This window comes from Pelobates fuscus, chromosome 8 (genome assembly GCF_036172605.1).
Source record: "Pelobates fuscus isolate aPelFus1 chromosome 8, aPelFus1.pri, whole genome shotgun sequence".
NCBI classification, from domain to species: domain Eukaryota; kingdom Metazoa; phylum Chordata; class Amphibia; order Anura; family Pelobatidae; genus Pelobates; species Pelobates fuscus.
The window spans coordinates 41378537-41400705 of NC_086324.1; the positions used below are offsets into that span (position 1 = coordinate 41378537).

Consider the following 22169-nt stretch of genomic DNA (forward strand, 5'->3'; position numbering starts at 1 on the left):
ACATTAGGATGTCAGTTAGTTGCTTTAATGCTTGTTTACAAGAGGTTTTAATTATTTGTACTCGATGACGCCATACAGTATATGTTAATTAAAACCTCTGATCACTTATTAAAATCAGATATGTCCTGTGGTGATTATTATTATTATTATTATGGCATGCCAAAAGACTGCAGTGCATTACTAATACGTTTTCGGAAGTTTAGTGGCACCAGCCTTAAAAGGACTTGCCATGCAACATAGCCGATACAAGTCATTGTAGTTGTTATGGTGCCAGGAGGCCATGGCTGTTTCTCCATTATTTATAAGTGTTCTCAGGCATTTAAAAAAACAGTACAGGATACATCTGCACCCAAAGCCCATACCGTCAGTTTGCAATGTCATAATGAGGAAATTTCATATCCTCAGCCATCCAAGTGTTTGTACAATGAGATCAAGTCATTATTTACAACATCCTTCAGACCCTCAGACCAAATTGACACATCAAACCAATTAATTGTGCATTGGGTCCAGGGGAGGGTATACAGTATATCCACCGATGCTGCAGTATTTCACGTGCCATAATGATTCGCCAGTCTTAAATCCCCAATCAAAGCACCATAACAACCTTGCATGATGCAGACAGAGTATAAGGTGCAGGTAGTACCATGGCCCCAGTCTCAGCTCTGAGTGTCTTATAACTGCAGGAATTCGTAAATCAGAGCAATCAAACTGCTACCAACAACTTGGGCTGCGCTTTCTATCTTTTACAGGCTGAGCACCAAGTCGCAGACTGTGCTTTACCAGTAGCTCTACACAGCCTTGCTGACTAAACAGTGAAAATAGATAGCAGCCGTGGTATGTGGGACAAGAGCAGACCCCTTAGACCAGAATGAAAGTCTCTTGAGTGTTGAGAGTTGAGTTGAGAAGTGTTAAGACAGGAAGCTGCCTGAAGCTATAAACACCAATCATTTGCCCCAATCAAATCAAAGCATTTGCCCCTATGTTCAGGCAGGCTAAAGACTAGCAGAGGATTATGGGAAATACAGTTCACTAACCATTGTAGTTCCATATTTAGCCATGACTGTACATCTCCAAAGTATAGCATTATTGCATTCGTTAATTAGTTAATGTAGTTAAATGTATGATTATCCAGTTTTCCGATTTTAACACCCAAATATTTACCAAATCGGTTTTGCTTTTCAGTTTAGATGTTGAAGCTTGTTTTGAATACACAGCAAAACCCGATGGTTACAGTCCAGTTTTAAGTAAGTGAATTTTTTTATATCTGAAATTACAGTTCGATGACGTGTGTTTTAATAACTGCTATAGTCAAAATAAAAATGTCACAAAGTGGCCAGGCATTACCGATAATTTTATTAGAAATTTGGTATATCAGTCTATGACATGTAGTTAGGGTCCATAGAATTTGTGAGATAAAATGCCTTTTGATTTGTGTGATAAATGAAATTTGAAATAGATGTGATATCAGCTGTATTAAAGAGCAACTGTAGCTAAATACAGGTATCTTCTTTATACGTTCAGTATTTATGAATGATCGCAATGTTTATGTGTAGAATGGTCAAGTAAAGGTTTTCTTCCCTTTTTAGCACTTAACTACACGTTTGAGGTTGAACGTGAAAGGCAAGAGTTAAAATTACCTTCAAGAGTTAATTTTAAAGACCAACTATATATCAATACGTTGACAAATACAATTGACCTCACGGGCCAAAATCAAAAGAAGTGCGTAAAAACATCTCTGGTGTTGCAGGTAAGTGGAGAAAAACCCAAATTGAATTATTTTATTTAACTGTAACTGGAATGCTGTTGAGAAAAAAAAATCTTATTAAATGAAAGGAATTAAAATATAAAAACAAAAATAGAGCAAAAATAATAGTTTAAAATACAGAGATTCTTTAAAGAAAGTGAGAATGATAGATAATAAGTATGACAGATAAAATAGAGGATGTATTGTAGTATAGTTTACACTAGTAGCCTATTTATTTAGTTACACTCAAAAAGTTAGAAACAGCAAATTACCAATAGCTCCCATAGGCCACCGCACCAGCCATTGTGAGACGTATTTAGTGATGTTGGTGGAATCAGTCTGATGTACAAATAGTAAAGGTTCTAATGTGATGGGACAAGTGAGCTAAAATGTGTTTGACATCTTAACAGGGATCTACCAAAAGGGAAAACTGATTGAGTATTTGTCTCTCTTCGTATTCTAAGCTTTGATCTCATTGTATGTAAATAAACAAGAAAACAAAGCTATGTCTAAAAGAATTAAAAATAAATAAATCTGGACTCTTCTACATTTGGCACATTTATTTCACGATGAACTTTCTATACCAGGGGTCCTCAAACTCCGGCCCCCCAGATGTTGCTGAACGACAACTCCCATGATTCTTTGAATTACAAAGGTAGCCAGAGAATCATGGGAGTGGTAGTTCAGCAACATCTGGGGGGCCGGAGTTTGAGGACCCCTGTTCTATACTTTGTGTTTCTATGATATGTTGTACCTTATGTCGTATCATTTTTTTAAAGGAACCCATTAGGGATAAATTGCGGCAGATACCGGTGTCTATTACAGCAGATATAAAAAGTGCTCGTTCTTCTGGCTCACAAAGGAGTGCCCTCCCTGAGCTGCTTCCAATTCTGAATATAAATGAGCCAAAAACCACTACTGCAAATGTAAGTGTTCTCCCAAAGCAATGATTATATGTTTGTGTTGATTTTACAGATAGTTTTTTTTTTACACACCAATTTATCACTCAGAAGATATTGCCAACTGTCCGTTAATGATTGTTTATTGGATACATTTCTCAACCGTAGCTTCTTCAGACAGTGCATGCTAAGTTTCCCATTTAGAACCAGACGTATTCACAAATAACAACTGTAGCTACAAAGTAAATCTTTGCACCAATTAAATAAGGAAACAAGATAGCTGCTCCCATGTAAACACTTGGGAGCAGGGGAGAAGGTTTAGATAGTTTGTAGAATGCCTTCCCCAAAGAGACAGAGAGTGACCACTGAAAGAAAATGCAATATTTGCTGTCTCGAGGGGGTTGGATAAATATATATTTACACCCCTGGTGGTGACAATGAGTTAAATGGATCTCAATATATTGATCAAGGTTGCCATGCATGTAAAATATGAAAATAGAGCATTGTTTGAGTGATGCTGTAATGGTGGTGATTCATTATGCGTTACTACAAACTGCCATAGGAGTGCCCTTTATAGCTACAATTAGGAGCTGGTTAGGTTTAAATGGTTGTATAGTTAGAGGTGTTTTGATATCCCCCCGATCACAAAGACCATGTTTACAGTAATGTGACGGAAAACATGGGGTATATAACTGCATTTGAGATACTGTGGACAGACACGCCATTCTCAGCCATAGCATCCCTGAGTTTCACGTTAGCCTGGCACTGTTAAGGAGCAGTCTAACAGTGAACGCAGGGCTGATCTGGATGTGAGTTTAGAAACCCATCTAGCTACCGCACACAGTTAAATAAAGAAATAAACGACTAGACTGGGAGACAGACATGTATCTTCCTCTCTTACTCCTCAGTTTTCTTCCATGTTGTTGGGGTACCAAGGAAAATGCATGACTTGGGGTTCACAGGGAACCTTTATAAATCAAGGAGTACTCCTCAATGGCCCTTCCTATTCAAACACGGTCTGAATTACTTCTCCACTGCTGCCATTTCATGTGTGGGGGATGTGGAGCTTTTAACATTTTGGGGTTCCTCACAAGTCCATGGAGGAGGCCCATGAAATACACCTCCCCCATTTCCGCACGCCATGTACATAACTCAATGATTTAAATTCTCTTAGGTCCAGTTTCTGAAAGAAGGGTGTGGAGATGACAATGTATGTAACAGCAACATGAAAGTTGACTACAAGTTTTGTTCCAAAGAGGGAGCAGACACATTTACTGAATTACCAAAGTAAGTTTGAATGCACACAGACCTTATGTAGAATTTATTTGATAATCTGCTTTTTTATTTTAATTTTACTATTCTTTTTTCTTTTTTTTTTTTTTTTTACTCAGAGAAAATGGTGTCCCAGTCTTGGTTCTCAAAAATCAGAAGGACATTGCTCTAGAATTAACTGTCACCAACAATCCATCGGATCCAAGAAATCCTAAAAAGGACGGTGATGATGCCCACGAAGCTAAACTCGTTGCAAGTTTGCCAAGCAGCTTGTCGTTCTCTTCGATGCGAGACCTGACTAACACCCCCGTAAGTAAATGAAATGATATTAATTTTAATTCGGCTATGTTTTAGTAATGTGTTTAACACTCTCCTTTTTTATGTAACTGCAGGATAGACAGTTCATATGTTCATCAAATCCAAACGGCTCAGAAGTCACATGTGAGCTCGGAAATCCTTTCAAGAGAAACACCAATGTAAGTGACCAGTAATAGTTATTTAATACAAAAATATTCAGTGTAGCCCTGTCCTGTATATTCTTGTGAGTATTTGTAAGTGTTTAACATTAAATGGACAGTCGAGGCAGCCTAACTAGCAGAGCCTGCTGATATGTTCAGGAAAAAGTTATATATAGGTTGAGACACTGGCACCTGGGGGACTGGCTCAAGGGGCACAATGACACCATAACCTCCAAAGAGAGCCAATGCCAGCGTAGATGTGACTAGGGCTACATAAACATAAATGGGATTTAACTCCTAAATGGCATAGACAGGTAGGCTGCAGGGCCTTGATCTATACACCAAAACCACTTCATTAGGCTAAACTTGTTTTTGGTCTTAAAGTGTCCCTCAAAGCTTGTTGACAAGATCATACCAACCTTTCATCATTCTGAGGTCAATACATAAGTACCATTAACTGGGGTAATAGTAACATCAAGATGCACTTGCAAACTGATGAAATAAAGACACAAATATACTCTGATATTATTATTATTATTACTACTGTTATTGTTATTATTATTGAGTAATGTACATACTTGGGCAATTATTGTGCGCCTTGTAATCCATTTTGCAGCAATGTGAGGTATGTCGCCTATTTATAAACAATAATCTAACAACAATAATAATGATATGATAGTAATGAATGTAACTCATTGGATTGAGTCTTCTTAACTCACTTCGAGAGATTTTAATCAGTTTGCTTGTTATGGACATATCTCTCCCTTGACTTTTTGACATTATATTTTCCCTTTTGCAGATGACATTTTACCTGATTTTGAGTACCAATGACGTATCTGTTGCAACTACAGACCTGGACGTCAATCTCCGCCTGGAAACGTATGTCTGATATTTCTATTTTTATTTGTTTACTTACAGTCCTGGTCATGTTTGTACAAAGCACCCTGTCTAAAATGGCATGTGTGGTTATTTTTATTTTCAGAACAAGCTCCCAGCCCAACCTTCAGCCCCTTCTGGCCAAAGCTCGGGTAGTAGTTGAACTTCTTCTGTCTGTATCCGGGTAAGTTGTAATTTTTCTTATTTTTTTCCAATCATTTCTGTCTCTCAGTCAACTAAGTTTGAAAGGGTAACTGGTTTCGGGTCCAAACCTAGTTGTTAATGACCATTGGTGCATGTGAAGATAAATTCACCCTGTTTCATTTAGTTTGACTTATTACATTGGTGTTAAACAAAGTAACAGTAATTTGTAAGAACATTTAAATAATTAGATATTTAATGCGCTTAGTTTAACCATAAAAATAATATTTAAAACTCCTATACATAGATATAATAATCTGATATTTTACCAGAACACCATGATTAAAATAAATAAAAAAACATTTACAAAAGCTGTTAAACAATAAGTATGTTGAATAAGGAAAAATAAACATATTTTTTGGGAAACTATACACAAAATATTAATGATACTTAAAGCAATCCAAATGCATTTTTTCAATTTTCTATTTTTTTTTATAATTTGTGAGTCCCAACAAAAACCTTTTTTTCCATAATTTTTTTGTATCTTACTGTTATAATTGCTTTAAACGTACATTTTAAGTGACCCTGTCTAAGAATCTTTCCTCTTCCTTTCTTTACCTGGTTTGCCTCAGTTCTATGATCTCAGAATATACCGTGTGCAAAAAGTTATCAACATTCTTCACAGCACTGGTAGTCAACAAAAATATGTTTTTAAGTGTTCATATAACTTAGAATGAAACAGCTATAGCAAACGTGTGTTTAATTTAGAAGTGGACGTTTTCTGTTCCACACAAGAAACATGCAGATTTCTCCTCTATGTCTTGTAAAAATTGCTGCTCTGTCCCTTTTAGGGTTGCCAAACCTTCCCAGGTGTATTTTGGGGGGAATGTTTTAGGAGAGAGTGCAATGAAATCAGAAGAAGACGTTGGAAGTCCAATTGACTTTGAGTTCAGAGTGAGTACTTTTTACTATTTCATGTATAGTTTCCTTTCATTTCCCTTTTTATTACAAGCTTAGAGCGCCCCCTTCTGTACAAAACACTACAGTGTCATGCTTGAAAAAAGCTGAATCAAAAATCTCAATCTCAATATCTGTGGATGGAGTATCCTTCAAGGTATGCTCAGATAGCTGGACCTGGTAAGGATTGGACATTTTGTTACCAACCAGGCAACCCCAGACCATGACCTGGTCAAGCAAGTGCACTCAAACCTTTCATTGAAATGGTATATTGTTTTTTTTTTCTCTAAATAATTGTATATGCTTGCATTTATGTTTAGATCACTAATTTCGGAAGACCTCTTAAAGCCCTTGGTACTGCATTTTTGGAACTTCAGTGGCCAAAGGAAATAAAAAATGGAAAATGGCTGCTTTACTTGATGAAGATAGATTCAAAAGGACTGGATAAAATTACTTGTGAACCGGAGGGTGAAATCAATAAACTAAGACTGAAGGTATGTACATATTTTTTTCTATGTTATGAACAGACCCCTTTCTTGTTTAATAACTCAGGTAGATCAGCTGTATGCTCCGCCTTGGACCAATTTCTCAAAAACTGCAAAATGAGAATCGTCTTCGAGCATCTCTAATGCACATCGGAAGTGGTCAACATGGAACTTATGAACTCATGGAACACGTAACTGTACATCGGCGGAAGGCGAGCTACCCCTGATGCACATACACCAAAATTCTAGAGATTACCTGTGTGTGATTTTAGTTTAAAATTTAATTAAAATTGGCTCCTAGAACTACTTGTACACCGAAAAAGACCCTATCCAGTACCTCTGTCTCTTCCAAGTGAAGACAACATTTGAAGCTCCCCTTATCAAAGCCTATGGTGATATAGTTGAAATCTATACATAACTCCAAAAACCCTTATAGATTTCTGAATATTATTGGCTTATAGTGTGTATGTTTTCTAATTGAAAATGTGAACTAATGTTATTTTTTGTAATCAATATGTAATCTTTAACAACCATACTATTTCCTTTCTCCAATAGGAGGCAGGGAAGACTAGAAACAGACGTGAACTGGGAGAAAAAGAGACTGGGAAAGAAGATAAACTATATTCTCTGTTTTCTGAAAGGAAATACTTGACTTTGGTAAGAACTGACAATTTTTTCACGTTTTAGCCTTTTGCTTGGAAGGACCCAAAAGACACTGGTGGGCATAGGGTGGCACTTGCATAGCCCCCTCTTCCTAGTCTTGCAGGGCTACTCACTAAACACAGAGTTAAAATGATATTTAAATGGCCAAACGGAGGCAATAATAACTGATTTAGAAAAATGATACACCGGAGCTTTTGCCCCAGGTTGGCTAATTTAACCTCAGTTTAGCCATTCAGATTTAATTTGCTAAAAGTCTGTGCTTCATGAATTGCCCTGTTGATCTCTAATTCTACACATTGCAAAGTGCACAAAAATGACAAATGACCTAACCTTGTAATAAAGTTGTTTGACCTTGATAAAATCACCATGCTGCCATTAGATAAGGCCACTGTGTTTTTGCACTTTTGATTATCATGCTATTTAAATACCGTATACATTCTACAAATCTGCGGTATGATATGATAGAAACATTTAAATACATAAAGGGAATCAACACAGTAAAGGAGAAGACTATATTTAAAAGAAGAAAAACTACTACAACAATATGACATAGTCTTAAATTAGAGGGGCAAAGGTTTAAAAATAATAGGGTAGTGGATGCATGGAATAGCCTTCCAGCTAAAGTGGTAGAGGTTAACACAGTAAAGGAGTTTAAGCATGCGTGGGATAGGCATAAGGCTATACTAACTATTAGATAAGGCCAGGGACTAATGAAAGTATTTAGAAAATTGGGCAGACTAGATGGGCCGAATGGTTCTTATCTGCCGTCACATTCTATATTTCTATGTGTGTTAAATATACTATATGGTAAAAAAAAAAAAAACCCAACCAACTAATAGTGGTACTTTTATTCCAATTCCAATAGTGGTACTTTTATGATAGTGAAAGAGTGAAGGAATATTACCAAATGTGTTTATTTTCATGTGTGCTATTGTCATAAAAGAACAGAGCAGACTGTATATATTAGAACCAATTAGTATGATATATGTATAAATAAGACTTATTGTTGTATTTGACAGCCATCGGATAAACTGACCAGTTCTATATAACTGTATTTACATGATCTCTGACAATGTTTTCTTTTATATGAATTCCAGGACTGTAATAACCATGCAAAATGTGTAAAAATTAGATGTCCACTTCAAGGCTTGGACAGTAATGCAGTGGTTACGATGCGCTCACGGTTATGGAATGGTACCTTTTTGGAGGTAAATCTGCAATAACACACATAGTACACTCGATGTTTATGTTTTAACATAGTTTTAGCATTGGGTTACTATTTTTTTGTAATTTTAGTTTGGAATTATGAAGGCTAAAGATATTCGTAAATACAGCACCAATAAGAATAGAAACGGGCCAAGTTTTAAAGAAGATATTGTTATTTGTACCTTCAAACACTAACATCAAAAGTAACAAACGAAATAGTAAAAGGAAGGGAGAAACTAAGAGGAAAGAAAACAATATAAGACCACAAAGAGGATAAGGAGTGGTACGGGAAGATCTATCCTGATAATCCTTCCAAGGTGTCCATACTGCATAGACAAATTTAGGGGAGGTATGGCCCCTTTCCATAAATGTATTAATCCTCATGTTATCTTCTATCATAGCCAGTACCCTGAGGATTTGTGAGTATGACCCAAACACCAGATTTTTGTGATGGACCCTTCTGGCCACTAGTGAGCCAGGCTGAAGGCTTATTTTCACGTTTAGTATGGCTCTTCACAAGTCTGGAGAGGAGATAAGCCTGCGGGTCCACAGGGCTGGTGGAAACGTTTAGCATTTAGGAATTTTCCTGCGTTATGGAATTTCAACACAATTATACTTTTGTCAGTTAGTTATGCTGGATTGAAGCTCATTGCTTTTCAGTGCAATGTCGTTGTGATGCATGAATGGTCTACCAAGATAATGGTAGACCATTCATCAATAAAACAGGCCATTTGAAAAAAAAGAAACAGTATCGTCACTGAAAGCATTAAATATACAATACAGAACAGGATAATAAAGCATTGATTATGGATGGGATGATTCAGTTTGCTGTTAAACAGACTACATTTCTTTACAAGAACAAGGACTCAACCATTCTACAGCATTTTTTTTTCCAAATACTTTTTTTTCTCTGAATGCAAAATGTACAGCTATGTATTATTGTATACAGAAAATAAAAACAGACTGTATTTTTTCCTTGTTCCTCTTGGGTTATTAGGGTACTCAAGTAACAGACCTTATTCTGCTGCCTTTGGAGTTAGCGCGGTATCTCCCCATCTTTTTATTCCTGGTGTATTCTTGTATGTTTCATTTTACATTTGTTTCAAACAGGAATATTCAAAGATGAATTACCTTGACATTCTGGTGAAAGCTTCTATCAAAGTGGATACAACTTCTCAAAACGTTAAATTGACAAACGACGATTACCAGGTACATAATCCCCAATATGTGATCTGCATGCAATGTAGTTATATATTTTTTTTTTTTATTTTTTTTTATAATGTATATATTTATTTTTCTAGTTTAGGCATGATAAAGACTACATGCAGTTATAGATGTGGTGTTAAAAGTACAAATATATTTCCCACTAAAGGGAGCAATGGTGAATAAATAACTAGATACACAAATCTGTCCACGCATATTTCCCACCAACAGGTTCCTCCATTGATTTTGTTGAACTCTATGCTGGTTCTGCGATATTATCCCCAGGGGATAAGCTTGTTGCTCCCTCTGGAATCAGATGGAGATATAATTATTGTAAGATTTTATTTGGGAGCCTGCGGGATGTTACATTAGACTGTTCAATGCCGCACATATATAATAATACGCTAATTGTCCTAGTTGTTCCCCAACCAATCACCATACGCTTATGCCTATTTAAGCCTATCTCTGATATCACTTTCTTGCCCTGTCGTTGTTCCTCTGATTAAATACTCTCATTGTAGCCATAGTTTATTGCTTGATTTAATGGTGTACAACGTGGTGTATTTTTACATTTATTTTGTTTTTGTTTTTTTAATCCCTTTCAGGTGCGTCTGACCGTTTTCCCTGAGAAGACTGTAGCTCAGTACACCGGAGTGCCATGGTGGATCATCTTTGTTGCTATCCTTGCTGGAATCTTAATGTTGGCACTTTTAGTATTTCTGTTGTGGAAGGTGAGTACATGTTTATTCTAAATGTTATTATTAAAATTTCTTAACTTAATCTGTAAATGTTAACTGAATCTGTCGTATAGTGGTATGCGTAGTAGTTAGTGATAGTGAAAGAAGTTATAGGAGTAGTAGAAGCAGTAATAGCCATATTCAAGGTATACAATCGTTTAATTAATAATGACCGCATTAGACTTCCATCTAAGTTTTCACCAGGAATTTTCTGACAAACTTCTACAATGTATCTACATTAAGTGTTCTATTTCATATTTCTTTCCAACTATCACATATCAACTTGATTTTTTTTATTACATTTTGTTTTTTTTTATGTAAATGTATTAATCATGTGTATGATTGCTTTTTGAATGATTTTTTAATCCATAATCATGATAATTCATACAATCTTTCCCATGACCTTGATTCTTCGTAGTGTGGTTTCTTCAAGAGAGATAAGAAAGATCAGTTTGATGCTACATATCACAAGGCTGAGATCCATGCTCAGCCGTCAGATAAAGAGAGACTAACTACTGATGCATAGTATTGATCAACAATCTGTGATTTGGTAATTGATTATTTTCAATTGGTGGCTGCGGATCATGTTTTTGGCTGCAAGGGATTTGGAACTTAACACTCGCTTTTGCTGCACTGAACTTTTATTAATCCGTGGATTTTGTGTGTGCATTTTCCTTGTTTCTCTCTGTAATAAAAGTGATGATAATTTGGAAACACACCATTCTTTAGTCAATGGGGTATATTCACTATTTATTTTAGATTTACCAATATAGCTTCCGTATCCAGGGATAACTACCTAGAGAAGTAATCATAATGTTTTAGTGACTTAATTAAACATGAAGGTAAAACAGAACTAAATCAATATTTACAAATGTAAAAAGGACATGTAATGTCAGGAATTGGGGATAAAAGTGAGGCACGAGGTCAAAGATTTTGAACTCAAAGGGGCCAGTGAGGGATTGACCTATTTAAGTCAAGGAAGTGTATGTCAACAAATGGGCCTTTGACAGGTTGTGTGGACAATGGCCAGTTGGATACGATAAGGGCGTTTGAAAACCAGAGTTGAGGTTAGGAGGAAGAATGCTGAATTCTGAATGAATACATTGATAAGAGGGACAGGTAGGAATACAGAAGGAGAAGAAGTCATAGTCAGGTACCAGGTTTTCTAAAGGTTTGTGTTGTAGAGTAAATATTAGAAAATTGGGTATTGGTAGACCAGAAATTAGGTATGTTGAGGGCGAATAACCGCAACATATTGAGTTTGCTAAAGTGGGCTACTGGTGTAGGAAGTTTGGGAAGATCAGGGAGGTGAGGTTGCGGTATTCTGGTAAAGATAATAGATTACGTGAGAAGTTTGAGGCAGAGCAGGTACTCAGTGTATGGGGTTTTTCAGTTGGGAAAGAGGTGAACAGGGTTGGTACAAGTAATAGAGAATATCTGATTGTCATAGAGAAGATGACAAGATGACACTAACTTTGTGATCTTTGGGGAGGATATTTGGGATTGGGAAATACTGAAAGAGAAAGTGATAGAGATGGTACTGCCAGGTAAATGTAAAAGATTCTCATTTCATCCAAGATGGACATTTTTTTTCTACTTGTCTATATTGAACTGAATTGAGAATTTTGACCTCAAATCACCACCTAGTGAATATACTCCAGTGAAAATAACTATTTCCCCAAACTGGATTGGTAACCTCAAGCAGCCTAACTGCAGTGATCTTTAAATCACCCATAATGCTCTCCCATTCATTTGGTTAAATAAGGTAAGCATCATGGGAAATGGATAGTCCAAAGCATACGCCAGTCATAATTCTTTATGAAACAACATTATTGATCTATTCTGACTTTAAACTGATTTTAATAATGAGCAATAGGTTGCATCCAAAATTCCAATATTAGAAGAATTCTCAATAAGAATGTGTGTGTTTTCAAACGAAGATTTGTCACAGGGAAACACAGCTATGTCTATGGTGTATTTCCTGGCTTTGTGAGGGTTAATTGTTCTTTATTTTCCTGCTTATTTTTTATTATGCAATTTTAATAAAATCTAAAACTTAATTCTGATACTTTGTGTAAGGCAACAAAAGTCACTATATAATATTCTATCTACCATTATTTCATAAGGATTTAGATAAGAACAGCAAATGCAACATTTTGTACCCTTTAAACATCACAGTGGATCTCTGTAACACGGTGTATATAGCGTACTGTGAGACTCTGCAATACACTCATATACTGCACATTACTATTAGACTCTTCAATACACTCACACATACTGCCCATTACTATTAGACTCTTCAATACACTCACACATACTGCCCATTACTATTAGATCCTGCTATACACTCACACATACTGCCCATTACTATTAGATCCTGCTATACACTCACATATACTGCACATTACTATTAGACTCTTCAATACACTCACACATACTGCCCATTACTATTAGACTCTTCAATACACTCACACATACTGCCCATTACTATTAGATCCTGCTATACACTCACACATACTGCACATTACTATTAGATCCTGCTATACACTCACACATACTGCCCATTACTATTAGATCCTGCTATACACTCACACATACTGCACATTACTATTAGATCCTGCTATACACTCACACATACTGCCCATTACTATTAGACTCTGCTATACACTCATATACTGCACATTACTATTAGACTCTTCAATACACTCACACATACGGCCCATTACTATTTGATCCTGCTATACACTCACACATACTGCCCATTTATATTAGACTCTGCTATACACTCACACATATTACCCTTACTATTAGATCCTGCTATACACTCACACATACTGCCCATTACTATTAGATCCTGCTATACACTCACACATACTGGCCATTACTATTAAACTCTGCTATACACTCACACATACTGCCCATTACTATTAGACTCTGCTATACACTCACACATACTGCACATTACTATTAGATCCTGCTATACACTCACACATACTGCCCATTACTATTAGATCCTACTATACACTCACACATACTTCACATTACTATTAGATCCTGCTATACACTCACACATACTGCCCATTACTATTAGATCCTGCTATACACTCACACATACTGCACATTACTATTAGACTCTGCTATACACTCACACATACTGCAGATTACTATTAGATCCTGCTATACACTCACACATACACCCATTATTATTAGACTCTTCAATACACTCACACATACTGCCCATTACTATTAGACTCTGCAATACACTCACACATACTGCCCATTACAATTAGATCCTGCTATACACTCACACATACTACCCATTACTATTAGATCCTGCTATACACTCACACATACTGCCTATTACTATTAGACTCTTCAATACACTCACACATACTGCCCATTACTATTAGATCCTGCTATACACTCACACATACTGCCCATTACAATTAGATCCTGCTATACACTCACACATACTACCCATTGCTATTAGATCCTGCTATACACTCACACATACTGCCCATTACTATTAGACTCTTCAATACACTCACACATACTGCCCATTACTATTAGATCCTGCTATACACTCACACATACTGCCCATTACTATTAGACTCTGCTATACACTCACACATACTGCACATTACTATTAGATCCTGCTATACACTCACACATACTGCACATTACTATTAGATCCTGCTATACACTCACACATACTGCCCATTACTATTAGACTCTTAAATACACTCACACATACTGCCCATTACTATTAGATCCTGCTATACACTCACACATACTACCCATTACTATTAATTCCTGCTATACACTCACACATACTGCAGATTACTATTAGATCCTGCTATACACTCACACATACACCCATTATTATTAGACTCTTCAATACACTCACACATACTGCCCATTACTATTAGACTCTGCAATACACTCACACATACTGCCCATTACAATTAGATCCTGCTATACACTCACACATACTACCCATTACTATTAGATCCTGCTATACACTCACACATACTGCACATTACTATTAGACTCTTCAATACACTCACACATACTGCCCATTACTATTAGATCCTGCTATACACTCACACATACTGCCCATTACAATTAGATCCTGCTATACACTCACACATACTACCCATTACTATTAGATCCTGCTATACACTCACACATACTGCCCATTACTATTAGACTCTTCAATACACTCACACATACTGCCCATTACTATTAGATCCTGCTAAACACTCACACATACTGCCCATTACTATTAGACTCTGCTATACACTCACACATACTGCACATTACTATTAGATCCTGCTATACACTCACACATACTGCACATTACTATTAGATCCTGCTATACACTCACACATACTGCCCATTACTATTAGACTCTTAAATACACTCACACATACTGCCCATTACTATTAGATCCTGCTATACACTCACACATACTGCACATTACTACTAGACCCTGCTATACACTCACAAATACTGCCCATTACTATTAGATCCTGCTATACACTCACACATACACCCATTACTATTAGACTCTGCAACACACTCACACATACTACCCATTACTGTTAGACTAATCAATACAGTGTTATAGACTGCACATTTTTGTGGGTCCTTTAGTACACTCATAGATTGCACATTACTTTTGGCCTTTCAGTGCTGTGCACATTATTGTATGGCTCTTTTACACACTGCATGCTACTGTGGGGCCTTATAATATTCTTCCCATGAAGTTGGACACCAGTGGGCATGTGTAAAAGGGGGCGGAACTCTGTCACACACTGATACACACTGCACACTTTGGAACTCTTGTCACACACTGATACACACTGCACACTGCGGAACTCTGTCACACACTGATACACACTGCACACTGTGGAACTCTGTCACACACTGATACACACTGCACACAGTGGAACTCTGTCACACACTGATACACACTGCACACTGTGGAACTCTGTCACACACTGATACACACTGCACACTGTTGAACTCTGTCACATACTGATACACACTGCACACTGTTGAACTCTGTCACACACTGATACACACTGCGGAACTCTGTCACACACTGATACACACTGCACACTGTGGAACTCTGTCACACACTGATACACACTGCACACTGTTGACCTTTGTCACACACTGATACACACTGCACACTGTTGACCTCTGTCACACACTGATACACACTGCACACTGTGGAACTCTGATACACACTGCACACTGTGGAACTCTGTCACACACTGATACACACTGCACACTGTTGACCTTTGTCACACACTGATACACACTGCACACTGTTGACCTCTGTCACACACTGATACACACTGCACACTGTGGAACTCTGATACACACTGCACACTGTGGAACTCTGTCACACACTGATACACACTGCACACAGTGGAACTCTGTCACACACTGATACACACTGCACACTGTGGAACTCTGTCACACACTGATACACACTGCACACTGTTGAACTCTGTCACACACTAATACACACTGCACACTTTGGAACTCTTGTCACACACTGATACACACTGCACACTGCGGAACTCTGTCACACACTGATACACACTGCACACTGTGGAACTCTGTCACACACTGATACACACTGCACACAGTGGAACTCTGTCACACACTGATACACTGCACACTGTGGAACTCTGTCACACACTGATACACACTGCACACTGTTGAACTCTGTCACATACTGATACACACTGCACACTGTTGAACTCTGTCACACACTGATACACACTGCACACTGTGGAACTCTGTCACACACTGATACACACTGCACACTGTGGAACTCTGTCACACACTGATACACACTGCACACTGTTGACCTTTGTCACACACTGATACACACTGCACACTGTTGACCTCTGTCACACACTGATACACACTGCACACTGTGGAACTCTGTCACACACTGATACACACTGCACACTGTTGACCTCTGTCACACACTGATACACACTGCACACTGTGGAACTCTGTCACACACTGATACACACTGCACACTGTTGAACTCTGTCACACACTAATACACACTGCACACTTTGGAACTCTTGTCACACACTGATACACACTGCACACTGCGGAACTCTGTCACACACTGATACACACTGCACACTGTGGAACTCTGTCACACACTGATACACACTGCACACAGTGGAACTCTGTCACACACTGATACACACTGCACACTGTTGAACTCTGTCACATACTGATACACACTGCACACTGTTGAACTCTGTCACACACTGATACACACTGCACACTGTGGAACTCTGTCACACACTGATACACACTGCACACTGTGGAACTCTGTCACACACTGATACACACTGCACACTGTTGACCTCTGTCACACACTGATACACACTGCACACTGTGGAACTCTGTCACACACTGATACACACTGCACACTGTTGACCTCTGTCACACACTGATACACACTGCACACTGTGGAACTCTGTCACACACTGATACACACTGCACACTGTTGACCTCTGTCACACACTGATACACACTGCACACTGTGGAACTCTGATACACACTGATACACACTGCACACTGTTGAACTCTGTCACATACTGATACACACTGCACACTGTTGAACTCTGTCACACACTGATACACACTGCACACTGTGGAACTCTGTCACACACTGATACACACTGCACACTGTTGACCTCTGTCACACACTGATACACACTGCACACTGTTGACCTCTGTCACACACTGATACACACTGGACACTGTGGAACTCTGATACACACTGATACACACTGCACACTGTTGAACTCTGTCACATACTGATACACACTGCACACTGTTGACCTCTGTCACACACTGATACACACTGCACACTGTTGACCTCTGTCACACACTGATACACACTGCACACTGTTGACCTCTGTCACACACTGATACACACTGCACACTGTTGACCTCTGTCACACACTGATACACACTGCACACTGTGGAACTCTGATACACACTGATACACACTGCACACTGTTGAACTCTGTCACACACTGATACACACTGCACACTGTTGAACTCTGTCACATACTGATACACACTGCACACTGTTGACCTCTGTCACACACTGATACACACTGCACACTGTTGACCTCTGTCACACACTGATACACACTGCACACTGTTGACCTCTGTCACACACTGATACACACTGCACACTGTTGACCTCTGTCACACACTGATACACACTGCACACTGTGGAACTCTGTCACACACTGATACACACTGCACACTGTTGAACTCTGTCACATACTGATACACACTGCACACTGTTGACCTCTGTCACACACTGATACACACTGCACACTGTTGACCTCTGTCACACACTGATACACACTGCACACTGTGGAACTCTGTCACATACTGATACACACTGCACACTGTTGACCTCTGTCACACACTGATACACACTGCACACTGTTGACCTCTGTCACACACTGATACACACTGCACACTGTGGAACTCTGTCACACACTGATACACACTGCACACTGAGGAACTCTGATACACACTGATACAGATTGCACACTGTGGACCTCTGCCACACACTAACACACGCTGCATGGTACTTGAAAGCTCTGCAATACAGGGAGTGCAGAATTATTAGGCAAATGAGTATTTTGACCACATCATCCTCTTTATGCATGTTGTCTTACTCCAAGCTGTATAGGCTTGAAAGCCTACTACCAATTAAGCATATTAGGTGATGTGCATCTCTGTAATGAGAAGGGGTGTGGTCTAATGACATCAACACCCTATATCAGGTGTGCATAATTATTAGGCAACTTCCTTTCCTTTGGCAAAATGGGTCAAAAGAAGGACTTGACAGGCTCAGAAAAGTCAAAAATAGTGAGATATCTTGCAGAGGGATGCAGCACTCTTAAAATTGCAAAGCTTCTGAAGCGTGATCATCGAACAATCAAGCGTTTCATTCAAAATAGTCAACAGGGTCGCAAGAAGCGCGTGGAGAAACCAAGGCGCAAAATAACTGCCCATGAACTGAGAAAAGTCAAGCGTGCAGCTGCCAAGATGCCACTTGCCACCAGTTTGGCCATATTTCAGAGCTGCAACATCACTGGAGTGCCCAAAAGCACAAGGTGTGCAATACTCAGAGACATGGCCAAGGTAAGAAAGGCTGAAAGACGACCACCACTGAACAAGACACACAAGCTGAAACGTCAAGACTGGGCCAAGAAATATCTCAAGACTGATTTTTCTAAGGTTTTATGGACTGATGAAATGAGAGTGAGTCTTGATGGGCCAGATGGATGGATTGGTAAAGGGCAGAGAGCTCCAGTCCGACTCAGACGCCATCAAGGTGGAGGTGGAGTACTGGTTTGGGCTGGTATCATCAAAGATGAGCTTGTGGGGCCTTTTCGGGTTGAGGATGGAGTCAAGCTCAACTCCCAGTCCTACTGCCAGTTTCTGGAAGACACCTTCTTCAAGCAGTGGTACAGGAAGAAGTCTGCATCCTTCAAGAAAAACATGATTTTCATGCAGGACAATGCTCCATCACACGCGTCCAAGTACTCCACAGCGTGGCTGGCAAGAAAGGGTATAAAAGAAGAAAATCTAATGACATGGCCTCCTTGTTCACCTGATCTGAACCCCATTGAGAACCTGTGGTCCATCATCAAATGTGAGATTTACAAGGAGGGAAAACAGTACACCTCTCTGAACAGTGTCTGGGAGGCTGTGGTTGCTTCTGCACGCAATGTTGATGGTGAACAGATCAAAACACTGACAGAATCCATGGATGGCAGGCTTTTGAGTGTCCTTGCAAAGAAAGGTGGCTATATTGGTCACTGATTTGTTTTTGTTTTGTTTTTGAATGTCAGAAATGTATATTTGTTATATTGGTTTCACTGGTAAAAATAAATAATTGAAATGGGTATATATTTGTTTTTTGTTAAGTTGCCTAATAATTATGCGCAGTAATAGTCACCTGCACACACAGATATCCCCCTAAAATAGCTAAAACTAAAAACAAACTAAAAACTACTTCCAAAAATATTCAGCTTTGATATTGAGTTTTTTGGGTTCATTGAGAACATGGTTGTTGTTCAATAATAAAATTAATCCTCAAAAATACAACTTGCCTAATAATTCTGCACTCCCTGTATACTCAAATAATGTTGTGTGACCACCACACCCAAGAAAAGGTGATCTAGAAATATTTTAATCAGTCTTTAATTAAAAAAAAATAAAAAAAGGTGGTCAGATTTACATAAAATGATCACAAGCTTTTTGATGGCAGTATCACTTTAATTGGTTGGATCACTGCTGACTCTCGCTAACTATGGCTTGGAAAAACACTTTCCCATATTCTGTCTAACTGTCTGCATCATTTAGATGTTCTTTTGTGTAAACCCCAGGATGACTGTGATCTTGTCTCTCATTGCAGTGTGGGTTCTTTAAGCGCTCCAGGTACGATGACAGTGTCCCAAAATACCATGCTGTACGAATTCCCAAAGAAGATCGACAACTCAAAGACAGTAGTCTGTCAAAAGACTGTGAGAAAAAGCAGTGGGTCACTAAATGGAATGAAAATGAAAGCTATTCTTAGGGAGGTTTTATTTAAATTTTATTATTTTTAGTCATTGAAAGATTATTGAAATATTGGTGATATGTGTACGTGACAGAAACAAGAGGCTTTAACCCCTTAAGAGCATGCTGGCCTTTTACGCCTGAAGCTGTGTCCTTAAAGGGTTAAACTTTGGTGGTCTCACGGTATTCTTACTGATCCTGAGGCCCTGGGCACCATAAACATGTGGATGGTTACAGACATGAGATTTGCATGTGAAATATTGATAGGTTTGTGATAGGTGTGAGACATCTCTTTAAGTCCTATGTCATTCCATATACTTGGAAAATAGGGGCAGTGTCAGTATGGTCTTCCAAAACGGAATGAATCGATTTTGGTGCAAGTATGTCCAATATACGGCGTCTGTGCTCTATAACATAGATTTTATTTTAATACAAAATGAGATTTAATAGAATAATAAAAGGACTTAACGGAGATCTCCAACTTATCATAATTTAGTACATCTCTCTCCGTTCTTCAAAAGGGAATGGGTCCTGTTTGTTACCTAAGCTAATGTGAAAGTGTTAAGCAATAAAACAATTATATGGGCCGCGAGCTGAAACTCCCTTTTGAAAGCAGGGCTGCATTTTCATCATTTAAGACCCACATATTACCTTTCATTTTCTTTAAATGTCCCTTCCATGAGCTGCCTTATTGTACAACTTGTGTTATCACTGACCATGCCAGCATATCGCACTGTGATATATTGTAATATACGGTATATATATATCGGCCAGAGTTCTATGCTAATCTAAACAAGCAAGTGGCTTCTGAGGTCATCTTTGCTAATGGAGCTTATGATTGTTTTTTTCTATGTTGGTGACTAATCGCTTAACAGGGCTGGCAAATTCTGCCTTCGTACATCTTTACAGCCAAATAAATCTACCTTGCCATGCTGAGAATCGAACATGCAAAGGGAGCCTTTAATAGTCTATGCAAAATAGCAATTCGCAAAAAAAAAAATGCAGTCGTCGTTTATGACATTGCCAAAAACAGCTATTATTTTAGTGTCATTTTATGGGCGTATATGAATCTAACACTTTGATTGCCCCTCTTTGGAATTCAAAGAGTTACACTGGCAATCGACAATCTATGGTTTACTGACAACGTTTTTCTACAGCTGCTGTGATCATCGGCTAGATAAGGGACCTGCAGATTGTCTACACTTGACTTAAAGTTTTGTCTGTATTTAAATGTGCAATAGAATGTCATCATTTTGTATTGTACCATCTGTGAATTATGTGTCAGATTTCCTATCTTAAAAAAAAAAAAAAGAAAAAACAGAACAAAGTTAAAAAAAAATAAAAAAAAACGCAAAAATAGAATCTTGCTAGGATAACCTTCCGCTGTACATAACTTGACTTACGGGGTATTTATTACTTTTTTGCCTTTAACATTAAGGCCAGGAAATAACTACATGAACCGCTTTTCAAATAATTGATGTGGGCTACGGTAATCAAAATTAACGTCAGTGCAATTATACTTTGTCTTCATAGAACAGGTTTCAAATATTGCTACACAAGACACCCTGCCTATATGTTTTAATATGCCTGTTTAACTAGATTGAGTTTTTTTGTTTGTTTGTTTTTTGTTTTGTTTTTTAACAGTTGAAATGTGTGTGCCCAATCGTTTAAAAACGTAGTTTGTGTTCCGAAAAAAAAAATGATATATCATGGAACCTACTCATGGAACAAAATGATCGTTTAATAAAAAGACGTATGTCTGTGAAACATTTATTTTTATAAATTTGGTGTGCGCCTGTCTTTTTAATCTCAGTGGATCCAAAACTGGAAAGATCTTTTTTAATACGGATGTAAATGAGATTTACGTTCAAGAGAATCGGCTCTGCCAA

At 38.2% G+C, this 22169-nt stretch overlaps 1 protein-coding gene across 3 annotated transcripts in view; it reads left to right on the plus strand.

Moving 5' to 3' along the window:
• The window catches only part of ITGA6 (integrin subunit alpha 6), a 62696-nt gene extending 41136 nt beyond the window's left edge, over nucleotides 1-21560 (plus strand). For 2 of the 3 annotated variants that reach the window (XM_063429734.1, XM_063429732.1), the window contains 15 exons: nucleotides 1183-1244; nucleotides 1587-1747; nucleotides 2524-2670; nucleotides 3818-3930; nucleotides 4035-4224; nucleotides 4308-4391; nucleotides 5173-5252; nucleotides 5356-5433; nucleotides 6242-6344; nucleotides 6668-6841; nucleotides 7388-7489; nucleotides 8593-8703; nucleotides 9812-9910; nucleotides 10510-10635; nucleotides 20138-21560. In XM_063429734.1, the coding sequence (XP_063285804.1) occupies nucleotides 1183-1244; nucleotides 1587-1747; nucleotides 2524-2670; nucleotides 3818-3930; nucleotides 4035-4224; nucleotides 4308-4391; nucleotides 5173-5252; nucleotides 5356-5433; nucleotides 6242-6344; nucleotides 6668-6841; nucleotides 7388-7489; nucleotides 8593-8703; nucleotides 9812-9910; nucleotides 10510-10635; nucleotides 20138-20299 (1792 nt within the window). In that variant the 3' untranslated portion in view covers nucleotides 20300-21560. Of the gene's footprint in view, nucleotides 1-1182; nucleotides 1245-1586; nucleotides 1748-2523; nucleotides 2671-3817; nucleotides 3931-4034; nucleotides 4225-4307; nucleotides 4392-5172; nucleotides 5253-5355; nucleotides 5434-6241; nucleotides 6345-6667; nucleotides 6842-7387; nucleotides 7490-8592; nucleotides 8704-9811; nucleotides 9911-10509; nucleotides 10636-11059; nucleotides 11192-20137 lie in introns of all 3 variants that reach the window. The other variant, XM_063429733.1, reaches the window with a different exon arrangement.
• The last annotated feature ends 609 nt before the right edge of the window (nucleotides 21561-22169 follow it).